Here is a 24490-nt window from a genome sequence, read left to right on the forward strand (position 1 = left end):
AATAACACACAAGACCAGAACACCAGACCCCACACCAAAGAAAAAAAGTCTTATCACGCATCCAGTCATCAGAACTCAGTCTTATTAGTAGCCCACAGTGAAAAGAAACCAAAATGAATACCTTCAAACTACTCCTAATAATCTACTCCTCAACACTGATCCACTTAACACTAGCCACCCCTCTTGCAGAAAGTAACATTATACGCATACTATACAATCATCAAAGATTGATCAGATACACCACACCTCATCAAACTGACAACAACTTAAACAATGGAAGAACACCAACATGCGGACAACCACTACAGAATGCAAAGAAGGGTCCAAACAAACTCACCTCAACAAAGAAACAACAACTAATAAAAGTCCACCATTGGACCCCAAGGAGCAGGAAAAGATGACTCCCACTATCATTTAGAGTCTCTGTAACACCAGAGGTGAATCAGCGGAAGAAGCATGAACTTTTGGTGGACTCAGTAACAATGAATCAATAGTAGATGACATCCTTATTATTGGTTGTGATGACCCTGATGAAAAGCAGAGTATGACCATGATAACAAGCTCTTAGCCATAATGGACTGTTGCAGACCGGTGAAACTATGGCTCAGTTTTAAGATAAACCAAAGTGAAGGAAGTCCATGTTCATGGACATATCCTTTCTTCACAGGGCCTGAAAGCAGACCTGGCGAAAATTAAAGCCATACAGGATATGCCACTTTCTGCAGATAAGTGTAGCATTTCACTGGGCTTGTAAGTTACCTAGCAAAATTCATGCCACATTTGTCTAAGAAATGTAAGCCCTTAAGAAGACTTCTGGATGTGAAACTGGGATTACCTTAATCAGTGGGAATTGGATTAGAGATTCAAGTGTTTGTATTGTTAAATAATTTTTGGTTTTAAAAGAGAAAAAAATGAAATCAGGTGTATTATTTCCACTAATATTGGACAATAAGTATGTTTCCAATGAAATTAATTGACTATACACCGTCTTGGGTTTGAAGAAGCCAACCAGATGATCAATGTGGAATAATGATTCAGATAAATAATAACTGGGGATAATCAGGTTAGTACCACGTTTTCTTTGTTTACTGTTGTTTAATTGATCTCCTTGTCTTGTTTCACTCTCCCTATTTATTTTGTGGTCTAATAGAAATCAAACAAAATAAAACATGGAAAAGAAAATAAGATGATACCTTTTTTATTGGACATAACTTAATACATTTCTTGATTAGCTTTTGAAGGTTGCCCTTCTTCGTGGTCTAAGAAAGAGAAAGATTGTATATAATCCATTTATCTAGTTGAGATTGTTTTCCTCTAATATTGTATTAATGTAATCTCTGTATTACTGTTTGCAAGTGACCCTTGTAAAATGAAAAATTATAAATAAATGATAAAAAAAACAAGACTTCTGGACTAAAATGCAGTCTGACATTGACTTCCAAAGCATGACCAGGCAGTGGGCTTGGTCACAGATGCCCCTTGTGTTGAGGTACTATGACCTCACTAGTCCATCATGATACAAAGTCATTCTAGTGTGAATAGTTTGAAAATTTTACAGCTTGTTATTTATCTAGAGGTAAATTGGCATTATACTTGAACTGCGAGATAGATGTAAAGCTGAGTATCCGGACATAATAGAGAAGCAACTTGGAAGATTTGTGTGTGTGACTGGCAAGTTGTGAGACTGCCCTCTAAAGCAATTTGAGCTTATTTAAAACAAATATAAAGGAAGAAGGAACTTACTACAATCAGGAGCAGGCATATAAAATAATTGATAGAAACAATGCAGATTTGCATTGGAAATTGACCTAGAGTTCTAAAACCATAAATTACTTAACCTAAAGTGGCTGTTAATATTCAGTGAACGACATTTGGTGCAGCTTTAATCACCACTGCTGCTCTGTCATTTTTTACCTGTATATAGAGAAATAAGGCATACAATCACACATAAATATAACAACAGTGAGGAGGCCTGAGTGAAAAAGATGTTGAATTAAGGAAGTGTAACAGAGGAATAAAAGAAGAGAGATTAGCTGGGGTACCTCAATTATCTTTTTGTTTGTTGGGTTGTTTAGGAACACAAAGTTTAGGTTTCAGAAGATAAAAACACTAGCATAAATCAGGGGCGTAGCCAGACACCCAATTTTGGGTGGGCCTGGGCCCAAGATGGGTGGGCAGAAGAACCCCACCCAGTCCTATAGGTGATTTGGTCTCTCTTTCTCTCGCCTGCATGCCATATGGTCTCAAACATCCCCCTCTCCCGCATACCTTTTAAATAGCATCTTTTCACTGGCAGTGAGAAGCAACTAAGACACACTGGTCATGTTGGCCCTACAGCCTTCCCACTGCTGCAACTTCCTGTTTCCACATAGGCAGGAAATACGTCAGAGGGGAGGCTATGGGTCCGGTGTGAGCAGTATGTATCAGTCACTGCTTGCTGCAGGTGAAGATCTGCTATTTGCAAGGTATAGGGACAGTTGTTGGGAGTTTTCAGCTAGTGGGGCTTCGGAATCCCTGCGAACTACATCATAGATGTGCTGCTACTGGGTGGGCCCGAGTCCAAAGTGGGTGGGCCCGAGTCCAAAGTGGGTGGGCCTAGGCCTACCCAGGCCCACCCTTGGCTACGCCACTGGCATAAATAAATGCACATATAAAACAGGAAGATAGGGTTTAGCAACAGAGAATAGTAGGAAGAAGAAAGAAGAGGAGGACATATCCATCAGAGTCCAGGATCTGGAATCTAGTCCTGCAAGTCAGCCAACCCAAGAATGCACCTGGAAGAAATATAAGTGACTGACTTGCACTTAAACACATAAGCTTGGTGTGTGCTCTGAGTAGAAAGTAAATAATCTTTATTAATAATCTTTGTTTTAATACTCAAACACAAGAATCAACTCTGTTTACCTGAATTAGTTCAATCCAGAGGTTACAGAAAAAGAACCGCTATAAAATAGAAAAATACATTTTTAAGGAGGAGTTTCAGTAAAAGAATTGGGAAAATAAAGTGGTTTCCCCCTTATACGGGAGTTTATATGGAAGATGTCCCTTTGCTGAAATGTTATCTCTAAGAGTTTTTGTTGGAAACATGGAACTGAAACCTTTGGTTAATGTGATTTTAGGTGTAGCTTGACAATTAATATTCCAAGTGGTACTGCAAACATTTACTGTTTTGTTGCCCATATTCTATCTTACTATACAATAACATCAATAGCAATACTGAACAGAAATTGTAAATTTTTCATACTTACCATAAAAAGTGTGTTTATATATCTGATAACATCTGCTATAATAGTTGTTCCTTGTATTCCCCTGGCTTAGCAGGGTAGGGTTAAATGGCCATTTTTCTCAATGGAGGAGAGTAAATAGTGGAGAACCACAGGGATCTATCTGTACTGGGACCTGTGCTATATAACATATTTATAAATGATATGGAAATCAGAATGACAAGTGAAGTGATTACATTTGCAGATGACACAAAGTTGTTAAAACTGAAAATTTGCAGGACGCCCTTAGGAAATTGGAAGATTGGGCATCCAGATGGCAGAAGTAATTTAGTGTGGACAAAAGCAAAGTGATGCACATTGGGAAGCATAATCTGAATCATAGTTACCTGATGCTAGGGTCCACCTTGGGGGTCAGCACTCAAGAAAAAAGATCTAGGTGTCACTGTAATCAATAGGATGAAGTCTTCTGCCCAGTGTGCGGTGGCTGTCAAAAAAGCAAATGGGATGCTAGGAATTATTAGGAAAGGGATGGTAATTTATTTATTTGTGACATTTATATCCCACATTATCCCAAACAAGTTTGAGTTAAACGTGGCTTACAATAAACAGTATAGGATACATAACAAAGAATAATGCATACGAAAGTAATTTGTTGTAAGAATCCAATTTTACAATACAATATCATAAACATACTGGGATAGCTATGGATGTTTGACATTTAGAAAATCTATTATGAATGAAAAATTGTACATGAAGCAAAGAGAAAATTAATGGTAAATAGAGTACTAACCAATTCAGTTAACAATTGTTTAAGATATTAAAATAATAAAGACCAAGAATAATATAATGCCTCTGTATCACGCCATGGTGCAACTTCACCTGAAGTATTGCATTCAATTCTGGTCGCCATATCTCAAAAAAGATATCGCGGAATTAGAAAAGTTCAAATAAGAGAGACTAAAATATTTTTTCACTCAGTGAATAGTTAAGCTCTGGAACTCATTGCAGGAGGATGTGGTAACAGCAGTTAGCATATCTGGGTTTAAAAAAAGGATTGGACAAGTTACTGGAGGAAAAGTCCATAGTCTGCTATTGAGACAGACATGAGAAAGCCACTGCATACCCTGGGAGTGGTAGCATGGAATGTTGCTACTAGTTGGGTTTCTGCCAGGTACTTGTGACCTGGATTGGCCACTGTTGAAAACAGGATACTGGGCTAGACGGACCATTAGTCTGACCCGGTATGGCTATTCTTATGTACATTCAGGGAACCACCATTTGGCTAACCTGACATATTTAGCATCATTTGTACAAAAATGGATATGATACTGCCAATGTCAGGGGGCGCTACAGTAGCAATGCTGGGCTTGGCTACCATTTAATGCAAGACAGTCATCCAGTGGATTTTGCGTTTAGGACACTTTCCCCTGATCAGCATAATTATGCACAAATTGAAGAAATATCTCAGCATAGGGATTGCCTGCTAGCGCTTTTATCATTACCTCTATGACTGAGACATAATTACAGCAGAAGCACAACACAAGCCTCTGATAGCAATCTTCAAACATCTGTATTGTGTGCAGCCAAGTGACTTCAGAGCATGTTACTGATGCTGCAACATTACAACCTTAATGTTATTTATAAGCCAGGCTCTGAGATGTTTCTTAGTGACACACTCAGCACAACCACTGTAGACAACCATCAGCAGTCCGGCACTGGTATTGAACACCTCAGGTTTTGTTGAGTGCACCAAGAACTAACTGACATTGTCCAAATCAACCAGGCAGATTATCGGAATGTCACAGACTGGAGGCTGCATCCGATAAAACAGTACACTGCTAGAGATGAGACCTTTCAAGCAATGAAGTCTGTAGTTCTGGCTTGATGACCCAGCTCGATTGAGGAAACACCAGCTGAAATTAGGGAATACTGGTCATTCAGGGATGAAATCAGCATACAAAATGGCATTCTGTACAAAGGGTCATGGTTAATATAGCAAATGATTGCAGTCAGAGATGCTAACATGTCACGACCGTGGTCGTGACTGCACTTTTCACTCTCACCTTGTCTTCGGGTGGTCAGCTTCAGAGGTAGCTTCAGTCTGTTTCCTTTGCATTGTTGCCTCTGCTGCCATTTCCTGAGTGTTCCAAGCCTCACTTTGGTGTTCAGTGTGTTTCAATCCTCTTTCCTGTAGTGCTTCCACTTCCTGTGTGTTCCAAGCCTCTCTCTGGTGTTCAGTGTGTTTCCTGCCTCTGTCCTATAGTTGTGACATCATCAGTGAGGGCCTTTTTAAGGAAGTGGAGGACATCCATTCAGGGCTTTTGCAAAGCCAAAAGTCTTCAGGTTTGTTGGTGTGCTTATTAGCACTTCTGCCCTGTTTCCCCCAGTTGGTGTGCTTGTTTAGCACTTCTGTCCTGTTCCTTAGTTAGTGTGCCTGTGTGGCACTTCTGCTTTAGTTCTTCTGTTTGTTTGTGTGCTAGGGTTAGCACTTCTGCCTGAGTTCTTCTGTTTGTTTGTGTGCTAGGGTTAGCATTTTTGCCTGAGTTCTTCTGTTTGTTTGTGTGCCAGGCTTAGAACTTCTGCCTTAGTTCCTCAGCTTGTCTGTGTGCTGGTGTTAGCACTTCTATCTTGGGCTCCTGTTTGTTCAGTTGTGTGTTTGTGTGGCCATGTGGCCCAGCCTTGAGCTCTGCCTAGTCTGCCTTGCCTAGAGCTCTGCCTAGTCTGTCTTGCCTTGAGCTCAGCCTAGCCTGCCTTGCCTAGAGCTCAGCCTAACCTGCCTCGCCTAGTGCTCTGCCTAGTTCTCTCTTCCTTCTGCTGTTGTGTTTGGGTTCCCGATTGGCCTTGTGGCCCACATGAGAGGGCTCTGTGTGCATTGGTTCCAGGTCAGCCTCACGGCCCGATTGAGTGCTTTCTCTTCTGGCTTTATTTAGTTCTGTCTCTGTGTTCCCTGCCTAGTCAAGTCCTGGTTTGTGTCTTATTGCAGCCTGTGTGTCTGTGCACTTCTGGTCTGTTCCTGTCTATGTGCTTATTGCACTTCTAGTCTGCTCCAGTCCTGCTTGGTTAGTCCAGTCCTGGTTGGAGGGATTGGCCTGCTGCTGCTTCTCGTCGACAGCAGCCCAAGGGCTCACATTGTTCCTGAGTCTATGATAATTTGCTTAGAGCCTGAGACCATGACACTAACACATATACATTCAGGCCACATCTGTGTGAAACATGTTACTGACTGGCCCATTGAACCCTTCACAGGCCTAACATGCAAGATAAGATTAAAGGGCTCAATATTCAAAGCAATTTAAGTGGACGGGAGAGGCTCCTACCTATTAAAATTGCCTGTGGCTGCCTAACCCCCAATATCGGGCAGGACTAAAGTGGGCAGTGCCGGTGAGTATCAACTGTGATTGCTCATAAAAAAATGAGCAGGTCAGGGGCGATACAGGGGATGGCATTGGGGAGGAGCCGGCAGTTGCGCAGGTGTTGGTAATATTCAGTGCCGGCACCAGCATAGCTAAGCGGGTGAATTTAGGACAGTTCAAAAGCTGAATATTGGCTGGGGCCCAGATACTACAGGACAATGTAGCCCTGGATATTCAGTGCCAGTGCCTGCAGATCGCTTGGCACTGAATATCCAGGGCTAAATTTGCCAGTGACGGTCAGCATTTAAAAAGTCGCTGACCGCCGCTGGCTGAATATCGGTCAGAAAGACTTTGTGGACATGTGTTCTATCTGCAACTATTTATTTAAAATATTTATAAACTTAGAAAAATGAAGGCAGATGAAGACCATGGGGTCAATATTCAGCCGTCGTCGGTGAGCATTTTTACTCACCGCCAATGGTGTTATTCCTGGATATTTAAAGCTGGGACCTACAGTGGGGGAAATAAGTATTTGATCCCTTGCTGATTTTGTAAGTTTGCCCACTGACAAAGACATGAGCAGCCCATAATTGAAGGGTAGGTTATTGGTAACAGTGAGAGATAGCACATCACAAATTAAATCCGGAAAATCACATTGTGGAAAGTATATGAATTTATTTGCATTCTGCAGAGGGAAATAAGTATTTGATCCCCCACCAACCAGTAAGAGATCTGGCCCCTACAGACCAGGTAGATGCTCCAAATCAACTCGTTACCTGCATGACAGACAGCTGTCGGCAATGGTCACCTGTATGAAAGACACCTGTCCACAGACTCAGTGAATCAGTCAGACTCTAACCTCTACAAAATGGCCAAGAGCAAGGAGCTGTCTAAGGATGTCAGGGACAAGATCATACACCTGCACAAGGCTGGAATGGGCTACAAAACCATCAGTAAGACGCTGGGCGAGAAGGAGACAACTGTTGGTGCCATAGTAAGAAAATGGAAGAAGTACAAAATGACTGTCAATCGACAAAGATCTGGGGCTCCACGCAAAATCTCACCTCGTGGGGTATCCTTGATCATGAGGAAGGTTAGAAATCAGCCTACAACTACAAGGGGGGAACTTGTCAATGATCTCAAGGCAGCTGGGACCACTGTCACCACGAAAACCATTGGTAACACATTACGACATAACGGATTGCAATCCTGCAGTGCCCGCAAGGTCCCCCTGCTCCGGAAGGCACATGTGACGGCCCGTCTGAAGTTTGCCAGTGAACACCTGGATGATGCCGAGAGTGATTGGGAGAAGGTGCTGTGGTCAGATGAGACAAAAATTGAGCTCTTTGGCATGAACTCAACTCGCCGTGTTTGGAGGAAGAGAAATGCTGCCTATGACCCAAAGAACACCGTCCCCACTGTCAAGCATGGAGGTGGAAATGTTATGTTTTGGGGGTGTTTCTCTGCTAAGGGCACAGGACTACTTCACCGCATCAATGGGAGAATGGATGGGGCCATGTACCATACAATTCTGAGTGACAACCTCCTTCCCTCCGCCAGGGCCTTAAAAATGGGTCGTGGCTGGGTCTTCCAGCACGACAATGACCCAAAACATACAGCCAAGGCAACAAAGGAGTGGCTCAGGAAGAAGCACATTAGGGTCATGGAGTGGCCTAGCCAGTCACCAGACCTTAATCCCATTGAAAACTTATGGAGGGAGCTGAAGCTGCGAGTTGCCAAGCGACAGCCCAGAACTCTTAATGATTTAGAGATGATCTGCAAAGAGGAGTGGACCAAAATTCCTCCTGACATGTGTGCAAACCTCATCATCAACTACAGAAGACGTCTGACCGCTGTGCTTGCCAACAAGGGTTTTGCCACCAAGTATTAGGTCTTGTTTGCCAGAGGGATCAAATACTTATTTCCCTCTGCAGAATGCAAATAAATTCATATACTTTCCAAAATGTGATTTTCCGGATTTAATTTGTGATGTGCTATCTCTCACTGTTACCAATAACCTACCCTTCAATTATGGGCTGCTCATGTCTTTGTCAGTGGGCAAACTTACAAAATCAGCAAGGGATCAAATACTTATTTCCCCCACTGTATGTGGGCTCTGGCTTTGAATATCTGGTTATTTTTAAGCTGGTTAAAACATAACAGCCTGAATATCAGCACTTAAGCGGCCAAGTGCTGATTCCACACCCAGAAAACCCCAACATAGCCGGCTTTCAGTTCAGTGCTAACAGTGATATTCGGTAGCGGTTAACTGGTTAAGTGCCACTGAATATTAGCAGCTAGCCCTAATCAAACAACTTAACAGGTCAGAGACCAGCTAAATCGCTTTGAATATCAGGCCCCATATGGCCTATCCAGTCTTCCCATCCATGCTATCTACTATCCCTTTCTTAGAGATCCTATGTACCTGTGCCAAGCTTCCTTGAACTGAGATACAGTTTCATCTCCACCACCTGCACTGGGAGGCCATTCCATGAATTGACCACTTTTTCTGTGAAGAAGTATTTCCTCAGGTTACTCCTCAGTCTGTCCTTTTTCACCGTTATCCTACCCCTCATTCCAGAGCTTCCTTTCAATTGAAGGAGACACAACTCCTGTGCATTTACGCCATGGAGGTATTTAAATATCTCTATCATATATATCTTCTGCTTTTCTTCCGAGTCTGTTCCCATATGCTTTATGAAGACCACTGACCATTGAAGTAGGCGTCCTATGGACTGACTCCATCCTGTTTATATCTTTTTGAAGGTGCAGTCTTCAGCATCAATCCAAAATCACAGCTGATGTGCAGTTGAGGAATAAAAGGAAACAAGGATGTCATGTGACATGCCAAGGCAACCTTGCCAGTTTGTCAGTATGGAGTTATTTAATTTTACTGGAAGGAGTTCATCTTGATAGTGGATCACTATTCAGACTTCTAAGAAACTGAACTGCTCCCAACCTGCTGAAGTCACAATCAAATGTTGCAAGGTATAGTTTGTATGTTATGGTCAACCTGATTGAGTGAGTGATCTTGAATAATAGCTCTCAATTGATCTGCATGCAGTTTAAAAGGTTTTCTGCTGAGTAGAAGTTTGAAAATGTTACCACATTACCAAGAGATTGACAAGCTAATGGCAAAGCTGAATCTGCTTTGAAGATAGTGAAGAACCTATGCAGAAAACCAAAAATTGAAAGTAAGGGACCCATTGAAAGCTATATTATATTGGAGAAATTCACCATTAGAGGGCATGCATAGCTTTATGTCAAGGAAACTGATGATTATCTGTACCAATAGCTAGCTATGTGAACCTTGTATGATACATGTATGTGAGGAAAACTTCAACACAAGAGGAGAACTTTTAAGTCAAGACATAACATATCTGCAAGAGATATGCCTGAGCTGAAAATTGGGGACTCAGTCTGCATGAAACCATTAATAGGAGATTATACGAACTGTTGGCGGTTAGGTACCTGTGTGCAAAACTTCGTAACATGCTCATATCAAGTGGACATTGAAGGAACTCTCTATTGCCACAATTGTATGGACCTATTAGTGGCTGAGTAGCCAACATCACAAGAATAATTCACATACACAAATGCATACTGAAGCTCTGCCACAATTTAGTTGTATGGACCTGTGAGTGGACACACACACACACACACACACACACACACACACACACACACAGAAGCGATGAGAATCCTGAGCCAGTGGGCATTTATCAGTAGTATGGTGCCAAGTATGCCAGCCAGGTTGGATAACAGCCCACCGAAGCCAGACAGGGGTCAGCAACTGCATGCACAGAAAAGCCCTGTCTGCAGTGGTCGGCAATCAAAGTCACCTCAGCGATTTAATCTGTAGGACATTTACAGTAACATATTAACATGTACATAGCTCAAAGAAAAGAATTATAGGGGGCGGTGCAGATGTTACTTTAGTCTGATGCCACCTAGTGGCACCTTATTATATCTCGCTGTTTTCCTATTTCCTCTGCTATTGTCACCTTTAACCTTTAGTTATAGTATGATTCCTGTGCACCAGCTGCATCCATTGTGTCCTTATTTCTAACTCTGAACCAGTATACCCAGGGTAGATTTTGGGCAGCGCATGGGTGGCATTGCAATATACATACCTATTTTATAAATGATGCACTAAAATTTACACCTGCTGTCGAGCAAGCATGATGTCTATGCCTTGGATGTAGGCACTGTCGCTGTTGGATTTACAATACTATTTTATAAAGTCACATAGGAGCCTATGGTGCTCATTTTCAAAGCAAATGGATGCCTCAAAATGCCTACCCCCCCCCCCCCCCCCCCCAATCCATCTGTTAAAACATCCAAATCCCGATTTTGGAAAGTCTGAATTTGGAAGTTTTGTACTTCAGTTCGTTCAAATAGCAAAGGAGTGTGTTGTGAGTATGTTTTAGGTGGGTCTATGGAGGGCCCAAAAGTAGGACATTCACCAATGATTTTCAAAAGAAGGACATTTTTATCTAGACCTGTTTCAGTCATATCCAAGTTATAAAAAAGTGCTCCAGTTGAGCAGCTGACCACTGGAGCGATTAAGGCACGACCCCTCCTTAATTCCCCAGTGGTTGCTGACCCCCTCCCTCTCCTCTGAAAGTGAAACCGAAAAGAAAAAACAGGCTCTATGTCAGCTTCAGGTATTATGGCCATTCTAAATACAGCTGCAAGCAGGTCAGAGGAGTAACCTAGTAGTTAGGGCAGTGGATCGTAAACCAGTGGGGTAACAATGAGGGGGCTTTGGGGGCCTTGGCCCCCTAAATTGGATTTGGGCCCCTAAGGTCTGCTGGTTTGGCTGGCGGGGGTCCCCAAGCCCTGCCAGCAGAGGCCTTCCTTCAGTGCTGTTCACCGCCATTGCTCCCCCACCCCCGGGCTCATGATCGGTTTTAGTGGCATTGGCTGTCTTTTTGGATGTTGTGACGGAGGAACATAGCCCTCTGAGAGGCTTTGCCGTCCTTGTGGAACAAGGAGGAATGATTGTGGGCAAAGAAGATTGAAAACCACAAGGAAACATTGAAGAGGTGTAGTACGCCAATTGGAACAGAATTAAACCAGGGATCTTACAAAGTTAAATGACCACCTTTTTTGAATTATGCTAGCATGGACTACATTAAAATATTTAAACATTTTTTAATATATAGAAAATTTTTAAAATAAGATTGGAAGGGTTTTTTTTTTGGAATTGGGGAAAATTTGTTGGCAGTTTGCTAAGGGCTCTTTTATCAAGCTGCGCTAGCAGCCCCTGGTGTGGTAGTTGTGCAGGAACTGCTAGCGCGGCTTGACAAAAGAGGCCCTAGGTTTGGAATGAAAATAAAGGTTTTTTTTAGAAACAGTCATTTTTCTCCTGGTAGGGAGCTTTTTTTCACTGTATTTTTTTCCCTTTTTAAAAGAGGAAACCAATGATGAGAATGGGTCTCCTAAGAATATAACATGCTATGCAAGTACTGTAGACGCTATAAGGAGCATTGCAGTTTTGTTTATTTAACAAATATATATTTTTTGGCCAATATTGAGTTGTTTCTCCAATTCCAAAGAATTAAAATAAATAAATTAACAAAATTAGTTTCAGTAGGTTGTTTCAGCAAATAATTGTTTAGTGTTCCCCCTTTAATTTTTTGGAGACGAGCGGATGTGGTCTCTCTTCACAAAAGCGGAGACAGGGAAGAAATGGGAAACTACAGGCCAGTAAGTCTCACATCGGTGGTAGGAAAAATAATGGAGTCGCTGCTGAAAGAAAGGTAACTTTCTAGAAGCCAACAGGTTACAGGATCCGAGGCAACATGGCTTTACCAAAAGAAAATCCTGCCAAACAAATCTTATTGACTTTGACTAGGTGACCAAAGAACTGAATGAAGGACATGGGCTAGATGTAACATACTTAGATTTCAGCAAAGCATTTGATACGGTTCCTCACAGAAGACTCATGAATAAGCTGAGAGGGCTGAACTTAGGACCCAAAGTGGTGAACTGGATAGGAAACTGGTTGACTGAGAGGTGACAGAGTGGCGGTAAACGGAATCCAGTTGGAGGAAAAGAAGGTGAGTAGTGGAGTGCTTCGGGGTGGGTGCAATTCTGTAATATATTTGTGAGAGATATTGCTGAAGGGTTAGAAGAAAAGGTTTGCCTTTTTGTGGATTACACGAAGATAGCCAATAGAGTGGATACTCTGGAGGGAATAGAAACCATGAGAAGGGATCTCCAAATGTTTGACGAATGGTCAAGGGTCTGGCAGTTAAAATTTAGTGCATTCAATTTATCTGGGCTCTTTACTATAATAGTGGTATTGAATTCTAAATACTACTATCTTTATACCAGTGTAAACCTAATCACATATTCATATTAATACTATAAAATATATTTTTAAACATTTTTGTTTGATGCTTAGCATGAATAAATTGCATATCACTGGAGGTACAATTTAACACCTATCGCAGCACTATATGCTGTCCCATCATTGCACCATTCCCCTGCCTTCTGCCCTATCAAATAATCTTTAAATTAGTTGTTAATATTATTGGAGTACCAACCATTATATTCACTGTATATATAACATTTCTCAACTGTTCATTTATCCACATCAATGTCCTCCAAAAGTTTGAAAAATCACTTAGCTTGGAAGTCCTTTGGGGTTGGTGTTTTGATTCACGGACTCATAAGAGGTTGTGTTTATTAGTGATAATTGCAAGCACACACCAACCCCAAAGGACTTTCAGTCTAAGTGATTAGAAGGAATGGATCCATAGAAGCTTATTGGAGATTGAGTGGCAACACTGGTAATTGGGAAGCAAATCTGGGCAGACTTCTACAGTCTGTACCCTGAAAATGGCAAGGATAAATAAAGGTCAGGCATGCATATGAAATATCACATAGTAAGTGTAATGAGTTTATCTTGTTGGGCAGACTGGATGGGCCGTACAGGTCTTCATCTGCCATCATCTACTATGTTACTATCAGGCTCATTTTCGAAAGAGATGGACGTCCAAAAAGTGACATAAATCGGCACTTGGACGTCCATCTCACAGAAACGTCCAAATCGGTATAATCAAAACCGCATTTTGGACGTCTTTCTCGGAAGTCCGTCACAAGGATGTCCAAATCTCAAGGGGCGTATTGGAGGCGTGTTCAAGGTGGGACTTGGGCGTTCCTAGGACTTGGATGTCTTTGAGCCATAATGGAACAAAGCAAAAACGTCCAGCACTAAAACTTGGACATTTTCAGCTGGACCTGTTTTTATTACAAATAAGTCACAAAAGGTGCCCCAAATGACCAGATGACCACTGGAGAGAATCAGGGATGACCTCCTCTTACTCCCCCAGTGGTCACTAACCCCCCCACCCCCAAAACATGTGGTGAAGAACATTACTTGCCAGCCTCTATGCCAGCCTCAGATGTCATATTCAGGTCCATGACAGCAGTATGCAGGTCCCTGGAGTATTTTAGTGCACTTCAGACAGGTGGACCCAGGCCCATCCCCACACAACCTGTTATACTTGTGCAGGAAACTGTGAGCCCTCCAAAATCCACCAGAAACCCACTGTACCCACATATAGGTGCCCTCTTCACCCGTAAGGGCTTTGGCAGTGGTGTACAGTTGGCGGCAGTGGGTTTTGGGTTTTTTTTTAGGGGCTTAGCACACAAGGTAAGGGAGCTGTGTACCTGGGAGCATTTTATGAAGTCCACTGCAGTGCTCTCTAGGGTGCCCGATTGCTGTCCTGGCATGTCAGGGGGACTAGTCTACTAAAAATGCTGGCTCTTCCCACGTCCAAATGGCTTGACTTTGGACGTTTTAAACTTGGACGTCTTTGTTTCGAAAATGGCCGAAAATCAAAGACGTCCAAATTGCAAAGCGTCTAAATCCAAGGACGTCCATCTTTTTTGAAAATGACCTTCTCCACGCCTCGGAATTTGGACATCTTTGTAAAACGTCCAAATGCCGACTTAGACGTTTCTTTCAAAAATGCCCCTCTATGTAATAGAGGTATTACATTTGTTGCTCCATATATAATAATTAAGTAGCATTAATACATGGCCATTAATGCAAAAAATACAAAAAAGGCATTTTTACAGCTGCGGTAAAAATGGTCTTAGCACATGGGAAAGATCCACATAGGGATGCACTAAGGCCTATTTTTGCCGTACCTTAGAAAAAGGACCCCTTAGTGTTTTGTGAATGTTGGTATATTTGTGAGTTTGGATGGTTGCCTTCTTGGCATGTGTCTTTAAGACTTCACCACTTCATCAATTTTTTGATTTCTGTAGTGATAGATAGTACTTCCCAAGATGTGTGAATGCTTCATTGTCTTCCTCTTGAACTTTCTCTTTACCTGCCTCTATGGGTTTCATTTTCCTACCATCTTTTCCTCTTTATACGTTCTCTTCTTCAGCAAACTGCGTTACAAAATACTGCCACTAAATTAATATTTAAGACTTATAAATATGAGAGATCGATACCATTATTAATTAAATTACACTACCTCCAAGTTCATGCCCAAATTATTTTTAAAATCGTAACACTTGGTCCACGTGTACATTCTTCATTATTGAATACTATATACTTTTAACTCCTTGTTGATGTATAAGCTCCTTCCCTCATTGTGGGATTGGGGTCGGCTTCTTGGTTCTTTCCATACTTTAGCGGTTGGGGTTTTGGGGGGGGGGGGGGTTGGGGTGGATGGGTGATGTATTTCTAGAAAACTGTTAATTGTCCTGTTTGTTTACCCATACATTTCATTTGTTATTTCTTGTGTGGATAATTAAAATAAAAATATTTAAATATAAAATTGTAATCCTAGTCTGTAAAATCTTTATAGACTCTACATCAGCTTCCAATCCTTTAGCTAATTTCTTTCATACCCGAGACTAAGATGATCATCAGGTCTTAAAGATGAGTTACAGCATTATTATCCTTCGGTCAAAGGTTTACACTATAAAAGAGTTTTGAACAGTTCATTTAGTTTTTATGTTGCACAGTTATGTAACAGTCTACCAAGGGATTTACGACAGCTAACTAGCTATGCCATTTTTCATAACTATTTAAAGACTTTTCTGTTTCATAAATTCATAGGGCACTAATGTGATATTTAGTTTATTTAAAATACTAGCTTGTATACATATCTTCCCAGCTACTTTAGTTGCTTTTCTTATTGTTGTGTGCTTTGAACCTAATTAGGAGATTGCAAAATACAAATCATTGGAATAGATTCCTTCTCGTACTACGAAATTGTTATTTGCTCTTCTCAATCTCTCATCAACTCTCTATCATTTCTCTTAACTCTTTTTCGTATGTATAACACTTGGATGGTCCCTCACTCATATTCTCTATAGTAGAATTGGAAAAGGTGCAGCGAAGGGCAACTAAACTGATAGCGGGGAGAGGGATCATTTAAGTATTTGGGGATCCGGATGACTATGGATTTAGAGAAGCTATACGCCTTGAATGTCCATGCCTTGCTAGTAGGGACAAAAAATCAGCTGAGACACTGGGACAGCCTTCCCATATCCTTGAGAGGCAGAGTGAACTTAATTAAAATGGTGATATTCCCTAGATGGCTGTATCTGCTACAGACAATCCCTCTCCGCTTGCTGCGGAAAGACCTAGCACAGATCACAGGGACTTTCAGTAAGTTCTGCTGGGCAAATAAGAAACCTAAAATTCAGTCTAAACTGATGTTGGGAAGCTGGGGAGAGGGTGGACTAGGACTTCCGGACATAGCCTTATACAACCAGGCCTGCTTACTGAGACGTGGGAGATTGGGTGGGCCAGACTAGTGTATTCACGCCTTTGGAGATGGAGCGTGCTTATTTTGCTCCCTATGATGTCCTCACTCTGCTGCATGTAGAGAACAATCAAATCCCAATCCAACTCAAACACTGTACATTACTGTAGCCGATGCGCGCGGTATGGCAGGTGCTGGTTAAAAGCATGGGGGGGGGGGGGGGGGGGGGGAAGCCGACAGTATCAGAGTTACTAGCCCTTAGAGGCAATCCCAATTTCGAACCTGGGCAGAGTAATACCACATTCATGCGATGGGAGAAGTGTGGCATCACTAAGGTGGAACACTTGCTTCGACGAGAAGGGGGTCTTCAAACCTATGAAGAGCTGCAAGGGAAATTAGGGAGTACATGGGGAAGCCGATTCGCCTATGCTCAGGTCAAACATTATATTTTACATTTGGATCAACCTAGTCTACAACAGAAAATAGGTCATAAAATAGAGACCTTTTTCCAAACCTTGGAGCTGGTAGGAATGACCGTATCCTCCCTATACAAAGCCTTGGTGCCGCATAGCCCCCCAAAAATTTTAGCTGCATCAAACATAAATGGGAAAGAGAGTCGGGGAGGGCTCTAGATAGATGGGACATACAGGCCACCTTGAAATCATTACCAACAATTACTACAGATGAGAGACTCAGAGAATGTGGATATCGGGTGATCATGCGGGCGTATATGTCGGGACAGCAGGGGGGCCATATTAACACCATACAGGAAGCGAAATGTGTTAAATGCGAGTATACACCTCACACCTTATATCACGCCTTCTGGGATTGCCCAGGGGAACGAACCTTTTGGAACCAGGTTCAGGGATTTATGTCCAAGATTATAGGGGCACCAGTGAGTGGAACTTGGGACCACTTCGTGCTAGACACGCAGTCTGCATTTAAAAACAAGACTAAAAGTGCTAGGACGTGGTGTCGCAAGGTATGCTTGGTGGCCCGTAAGAGTGTGCTACAGCGGTGGATATCTCCAGAGCCACCGGAGTATTGGCAATGGCGGAACCAAATACATGAACTAGCTACCTGGGAAGCTAGGGAGGCAAAAGGGAATCTAAAAAAGAAAAAACACTTCTTACTGATCTGGAATCCATATATACAGGGGTTAAGCCCACGAGGACGCAGCTTATTGTTAAATATGTTGTAGACCTGCATGGGGACCACTGGTTAAGTGATGATATATCTCCACGGAGTAGGTTGACAAGAGGGGGGGAGTAGGGACCCACCTGGGTTATCAGAACACAAACCCAGGGGGGATATCGGGGATAGGGGCTCGAGGGGGGGAGGGGAGGAAAGGTGGATGACTTGCAAACATTGATGGGAAGGGAGTTTGAATTTGCTCTTGCAAGAAGCTTGGAAGATAATAACAAGAGGTGGGTTGGGGATAAAACCTAAAAGATTGGTGCCGGTAAATAATGACACATAATTGTGCAGTGTACTTTAATATGGAAATTTTTTTGTGTATTCTCAGAATGTGGACTTTGTAATCTCAGTATGACACCAATAAAAAATGTTGAAACATAAACTGATAGCGGGGATGGGATGACTTCCCTATGAAGAAAGACTAAGGAGGCTAGGGCTTTTCAGCTTGGAGAAGAGACGGCTGAGGGGAGACATGATAGAGGTATATAAAATAATGAGTGGAGTGGAACAGGTGGATGGGAAGCGTCTGTTCACGCTTTCCAAAAATACTAGGACTAGGGGGCATGCGATGAAACTACAGTGTAGTAAATTTAAAACAAATCAGAGAAAATTTTTCTTCACCCAACGCATAATTAAACTCTGGAATTTGTTGCCGGAGAACGTGGTGAAGGCGGTTAGCTTGGCAGAGTTTAAAAAGGGGTTAGACGTTTTCCTGAAGTACAAGTCCTTAAACCACTACTAAATAGACTTGAGAAAAATCCACAATTCCAGGAATAACATGTATAGAATGTTTGTACATTTGGGAAGCTTGCCAGGTGCCCTTGGCCTGGATTGGCCGCTGTCGTGGACAGGATGCTGAGCTCGATGGACCCTTGTGGTCTTTTCCCAGTGTGGCATTACTTATGTACTTGTGTACTTATGATTCCCCATGATCATTTCCCCCACATATTCATTAACCCATCTTTTTCTTCTCTTTCAGCTTTGAAAAGCAGTTATACCTGCAATACATGCAACGTGGTACTAAACTCAATTGTGCAATATCATGCTCATCTTCTAGGAGCCCGACATCAGAACAAGTAGGTAGAACCGATGACCTCATTCTTTCAAACTGCACTCTTCTGATGAGCAGTGTCACTGGACAATTCCTCATAGCTTGAGTGGTTAAAAGAATTCCGGGGGGGGGGGGGGGGGGTCAATATTCAAACAATTTAACCAGCCAGAAATGGCTCCTGGCTGGTTAAATTACTTGTTCGGGGCTAGCGGGTGATATTATTATTATTATTAGCATTTGTATAGCGCTACCAGACGCACGCAGTGCTGAACACCTGACACAGAGAGACAGTCCCTGCTCAATAGAGCTTACAATCTAAAAATATACAGACAGACAAGACAATTAAGGGTGAGGGAAGTACTGGGTGAGAAAGGAACAAGGGGAGGGCAATTAAGTAGTGGCTAGGAGCCAAAAGCAGTGGTGAAAAGGTGGGTTTTCAGCATAGATTTGAAAACAGGTAGAGATGGAGCTAGATGTACAGGCTCAGGAAGTCTATTCCAGGCATAAGGTGCCGCGAGGGAAAAGGAACGAAGTCTGGAGTTAGCAGTGGAGGAGAAGGGGGACGACAAGAGAGATTTGTCCAGTGAGCGGAGTTCACGGGGAGGAATGTAGGGAGAGATGAGAGTGGAGAGGTAATGGGGGCCTGCAGAATGGATGCATTTAAAGGGTCAGTAAGAGAAATTTGAACTGTATGCAGAAGCAGACAGGGAGCCAGTAAAGTGACTTGAGGAGTGGGCTAGAAAGTCCCACTGAAAATGTCCAGTTAGCTCCCAACGTGAAACTGGCTATTTTTGGGGCCTTCCAGGAGAGGAGCTAGCACTTGGCTGGTTAAGTGTCGATATTTAGCACTTAACAGACTAAGGTAACTGCATAAAAGACGGTCCTATGGTTATGCAGTTCACCACGGCTGATTAAGTGCTGAATATCGCACTTAAGGTCCCTTTTACCAAGCTGTAGTAAAAGGGGCCCTGAGGTAGCGTCGGTGCATGGATTCACTTCACGTCAAGGCCCACTTTTAATGCAGCAGGCAAAAGGCTTTTTTTAAAAATGGGAAATGGCATTTTCTAGCACCAGAGTTGGCATGTAGCAGAGGCCAGGACTTAGGGATCCAGAGTAAATCCTGGTGTGTCTCCTGGTTGAGGACTGTCACTGAGCTAAGGGTATAAAAAAAGTATGTTGAAAATACTCCTAGGTTGTTGTAAATAAGTTATTTTTTTTTGTTCATAAATTTTATTAAAGTTTTTCAATAACAACAAGAAATGCAACCAATAAAATATTAAGTCATATAATTAAATTTAAACATAGGCCCACAAATGAGGGACAATAAAAAAAAATTAAACATGAGTGGGTGAGTGTCTTCAAGCAGGTTATGAGATATCCTGCGCCCCCCCGGGAGGGGGTGCATCGGCGATCCACCCCGGGTGTCATCCAGGCTAGGAACGCCACTGCAAACAGTTCAGAACACTGCTGCGAGACTCATCCTGAGAGAACGACGCTTTGCACATGCCGAACCCTTACGTTTCAAATTACACTGGCTGCCTGTACAGGAGTGCATTGCCTTTAAACTCTGCTCCTTGACCCATAAAATTATCTATGGGTTTGCCCCGGAGTATATGCACCCGTTGATCGACCTCCCGCCCAGGAATGCCAACCCTGCTGCTCGTTCCTACCTCCACCTTCACTTCCCAAACTGTAAGGGTGTCAAGTGCAAGAAGATCTTCGCCTCATCCTTCTGCTATTGGAGTCCTAAGCACTGGAATGCTCTCCCGCAACACCTTAAAACTCAAGCGTACCACGCCCTCTTCAAAAAGTTGTTGAAGACCTACTTCTTTGCCAAGACCTACTCTTCACTTTATACCGTGGCTTGATGCACCTTCCCTGGCTCCTACCCTGCTAGTTCACCCTGTTAGATGCTTCTCCCCCTGCATACTCCTTGTATACTCTTCTAAGTTTTCCTATTTTGTAATTTTATTTAATGTTTGTAAGCCACATTGTGCCTGCATGAGTGGGAAAATGTGGGATATAAGTGAACAATAAATAAATAAATATTTTCTCCGATTTATTTTAAATTTACTACACTGTAGTTTCATCGCATGCCCCCTAGTCCTAGTATTTTTGGAAAGCGTGAACAGACGGTTCACATCCATCTGTTCCACTCCACTCATTATTTTATATACCTCTATCATGTCTCCCCTCAGCCGTCTCTTCTCCAAGCTGAAAAGCCCTAGCCTCCTTAGTCTTTCTTCATAGGGAAGTCGTCCCATCCCCGCTATCATTTTAGTCGCCCTTCGCTTCACCTTTTCCAATTCTACTATATCTTTCTTGAGATGTGGCGACCAGAATTGAGACAGACATGAGGAAGCTACTGCTTGCCCTGGGATTGGTAGCATGGAATGTTGCTACTATTTGGATTTCTGCCAGGTACTTGTGACCAGAATTGGCCACTGTGGAAGCAGGGTAGTTGGCTAGATGGACCACTGTTCTGACCTAGTATGGTTATTCTTGTGCCCACCCACTTTGGGCTCAGGCCCGCCCAAGATTGGGTGTATGGCTACACCTAAACTATGATTACATTCCAAATGACTTTATAAATAATTTTTTCTGGCAATAACATTCCACAGTGTATTTAGGTCCATGTCACTGAGCGGGGGCAATTCTATAACAGAATGCTTCCACTGAGGTGCTCCAGTGCAGCATGGGGAGCACCTTCTAGCATAAACCCGCATTGGTGTGCCTAAATTTAGGCATCCCATTTATACCACATCTATATCTGGCATAAATTGGTGCATCTAAGAGCACAATGCTTAACAGTAATTTATAATTTACGCACATAACTTAAAGACATGCCCATGCCCTCCCCTGCTTGTTGGTTTGTTTATTCCACACTTGATATACCACCTTTTTGTAGATACAGTCAAAGTGGTTTCCATAAGTATTATTTTTGCAGGTGCTGGGCCCGTGGCAGCTGCTCCCTTTGCCCATAGGTAAAAACAGCCCTGGAGAGACTATGCCCAAATATGGAGAAGAAGAGGTAGTGAAGAGGTTAGAGCATTGAGATGTGGCTCACGCGGAGCCCCAAGAAGGAGTTCAGGGCATAAGATTCTGGATTCATGTTCTGTATGTTAGTGCAGGTCTTCCCAAAAGCTGTTCTGATGAGAGGAATTAGCATATTCTGGAGACCAATTCATACAACTTCACCTCATACGTTTTCATTGTGGATATCCTGAAAACCCATCAGTAGGGCAGGCTTGAGAGACCTTGGTATAGCATACAGCATTTTCCACTAATATTTGTTTAATCTCAATGCCTAATGATCATATTGTAATTGTATTCCACATTCTGGGCAAAACCATGCCTTGTGAATAAGAACCTCATCAGAGTACAGGTCACCCTGGGAGGTTCATTCCGCTTGGTCTGTTATCTAATAATTGCAGGATTCCATTCTGACAGTGTCAGAATAAGAAAGCCTTCTCCATTGTTTTTCTACACTTTTTTTTTTGCCTTTATCTAACAAAGACAGATGGGGCTGCTGTTTTCTGCTCTTCCTCTCTCTGCCGCACTTTGCCCAGCGACCATGTACCAAGGGAACCAAGAGTATGGATTTCACTCTGACAGCCCCCATACATCGTACAGATAAGGGTTTTATCTACTTGGCATAAAGGGGACCCATGGTGATCTATTAGGCACAGTGTCTCTGTGAAGGCCAGCAATATAATATTTACTTGAAGTTTGCATAGAATAAGAATTAATGATGGCAAAGCCTTGGCTACCTAAGTGGCATGAATTCAGATATAAAAAACTAGAAGAGACAGGTCACTCGGCCTGTACACTAGGGGTAAGCAAAAGGGGTGGCTGCGTTGGGCACAAAGCCCCTTCAGAGCAAAACAATTACCAGTTCCACCCCTCAAAAACAGGAAGTGACTTCAGGGGGGTAGGACTGGCACCTGCACTGGCAGAGTGTGTAGCAGTGCAGGAAATGATGAAAGGCTCCATGGATCACTCTCTGCTTTATTGCCGCTACTGCACATCACAGAAAGCAGCAGTGGCAGAGGAAACAGAGGGGAGAAGTCAGGTGCAAAGCAGCAGAGGTGCCACATCCACAAGAGCTGGGGTGGCAAAGCCCCAAACTGTGAAATGTAGCATTTTGAACTCCAAAAAACTTCCCAGGAGCTTGGGCACAATTACCCTCTCTATCAGTTGTTGCCTCTTTTGATGAAACCTATGCATGCCTCAGAGCTGGTGCTGAAGCCGACAAGGACATTTAAAAAATATATCTGTGTTCCCATTGTTAAATCAATGGTAAATATACACATACTTCTTTTGCACTCTCAAACCTCTGGGTTAATGCTGCTAGTTCCATGTGTAAATGCTTCTAAAATGACCTCCTTAACCATCTAACTTCAGGAGTTAATTGGGAAAACCTGACAAATGTTTTGATGCACCAGGTGAACAAATTTGGCTGGGTGAAAAATGGGTGGCAGTGGAGGCAGTCCTGGATCATGTTTATAATTTAACTGGTTAAATACTGATGTTCAGCCGCAATCAGAGAAGTTTGAAGAGCTAACCACAGTCACACAAATAGGTCCAGATACAAGCAGCCTCATTTTGGCCAACTAGATCAAGGCAAATTTTCAGCCTGAAAATTAGCTGGTTAGGCTTGGCTGAAATTTTTCTGAAAGCAATAACTGGTTAAAATTAGCTAATTATTCTTTACTATGTGAAGGGCAATTCTATAACAGGTTGTCCACACTTATGTGCCATTTGAGTGCCTAAATTAAATGGCACTCCGTGGGACAAACCAGCCTACCACAGGAGATGCTGCAGCACACGGAGGCACTGAACCGTAGAAAGAACTGAGACAGATCACTCCTGTTAGTTTATAGTTTATTAAAACTCGGTATACCATTTAAGCTTGCAGATCTAGGTGGTTTACAGACTAAAATAATTTAAAAGTAGGAAAAGAACTACAATAAAAACAGGAAAGACTAATCACGTGTTCCAGAAAGATCAGACTCAACCAGACTAGTATAATAAGCAGAAAAGGACCAAGGGAAAGGGAAGAGGTAGGGAATAGATTAGAGCAGTGCTTCCCAAGTCCAGTCCTGGAGTACCCCCCCCCCCCCTTGCCAGTCAGGTTTTCAGGATATCCACAATGAATATGCATGAAAGAGATGTGCATATAATGGAGGCCGTATATACCAGTGGCGTAGCCAGAAGTCAATTTTTGGGTGGGCCAACAGGTTGGATGGGTGGGCACTAGACAGTGGTGTGCTGGTAAATGTTTAACAACAGGCTCTCTCCCCGGTCCGCCCCCCCCCCCCCCCCGTCCACCTCCCCTCAAAATTGCAGAGCTGGCTATAGCCGGGGAGAGAGCCTGGGGGGTGGGGGAGGCAATGCATTACTCTCTCCAGAAAAAAAACATTAAATGATCCCAGGTTCCAATCTAATTCATGTTTAATGTGGGATAAAATGCCATAAATAAGTAAATAAATATAATCTTTTAATGTTGAGCACCTGATTCTCAAAGTGGACATGTTCCAATCATTATAATGAAAATAAAATGATCTTTTTCTACCTTTGCTGTCTGGTGACTTTGTTTTTCTGATCATACTGGCCCAGTATCTGATTCTGCTGCTATCTGTCCTATTTACTCCGTTTCCAGGGCTTCCTTTCCATTTATTTCTTTACTTTCCGCCTTTCTTCTTCATTTCTTGCTCTGGGTCCTCCGCAGACTTGACTGTCCAGTGGATCCAGCTTCTGCCTATTTTCTTCATCCATGTGCAATTTTCTCCTCTCTTCCTTTTTCCCTCATCTCATCTCCTTCCTCACTCTTCCCTCCCCTCCATCCATGTCCAGCATTTCTTCTCTCTCCCTTCCCTCTCCTCCATCCATATCCAGCAGCCTCCTCTCTCCTGCCCTTCC

General features: G+C 42.7%; 1 protein-coding gene across 1 annotated transcript in view; it reads left to right on the forward strand.

Moving 5' to 3' along the window:
• Positions 1 to 24490, forward strand: part of LOC115470035 (zinc finger matrin-type protein 4-like) — a 239821-nt gene that overhangs the window by 176115 nt on the left and 39216 nt on the right. The window contains exon 5 of the mRNA XM_030202900.1: positions 18497 to 18593. Coding sequence (XP_030058760.1) covers positions 18497 to 18593 — 97 coding nt within the window. The remainder of the gene's footprint in view (positions 1 to 18496; positions 18594 to 24490) is intronic.

This window comes from Microcaecilia unicolor, chromosome 5 (assembly GCF_901765095.1).
Source record: "Microcaecilia unicolor chromosome 5, aMicUni1.1, whole genome shotgun sequence".
Classification (NCBI taxonomy): domain Eukaryota; kingdom Metazoa; phylum Chordata; class Amphibia; order Gymnophiona; family Siphonopidae; genus Microcaecilia; species Microcaecilia unicolor.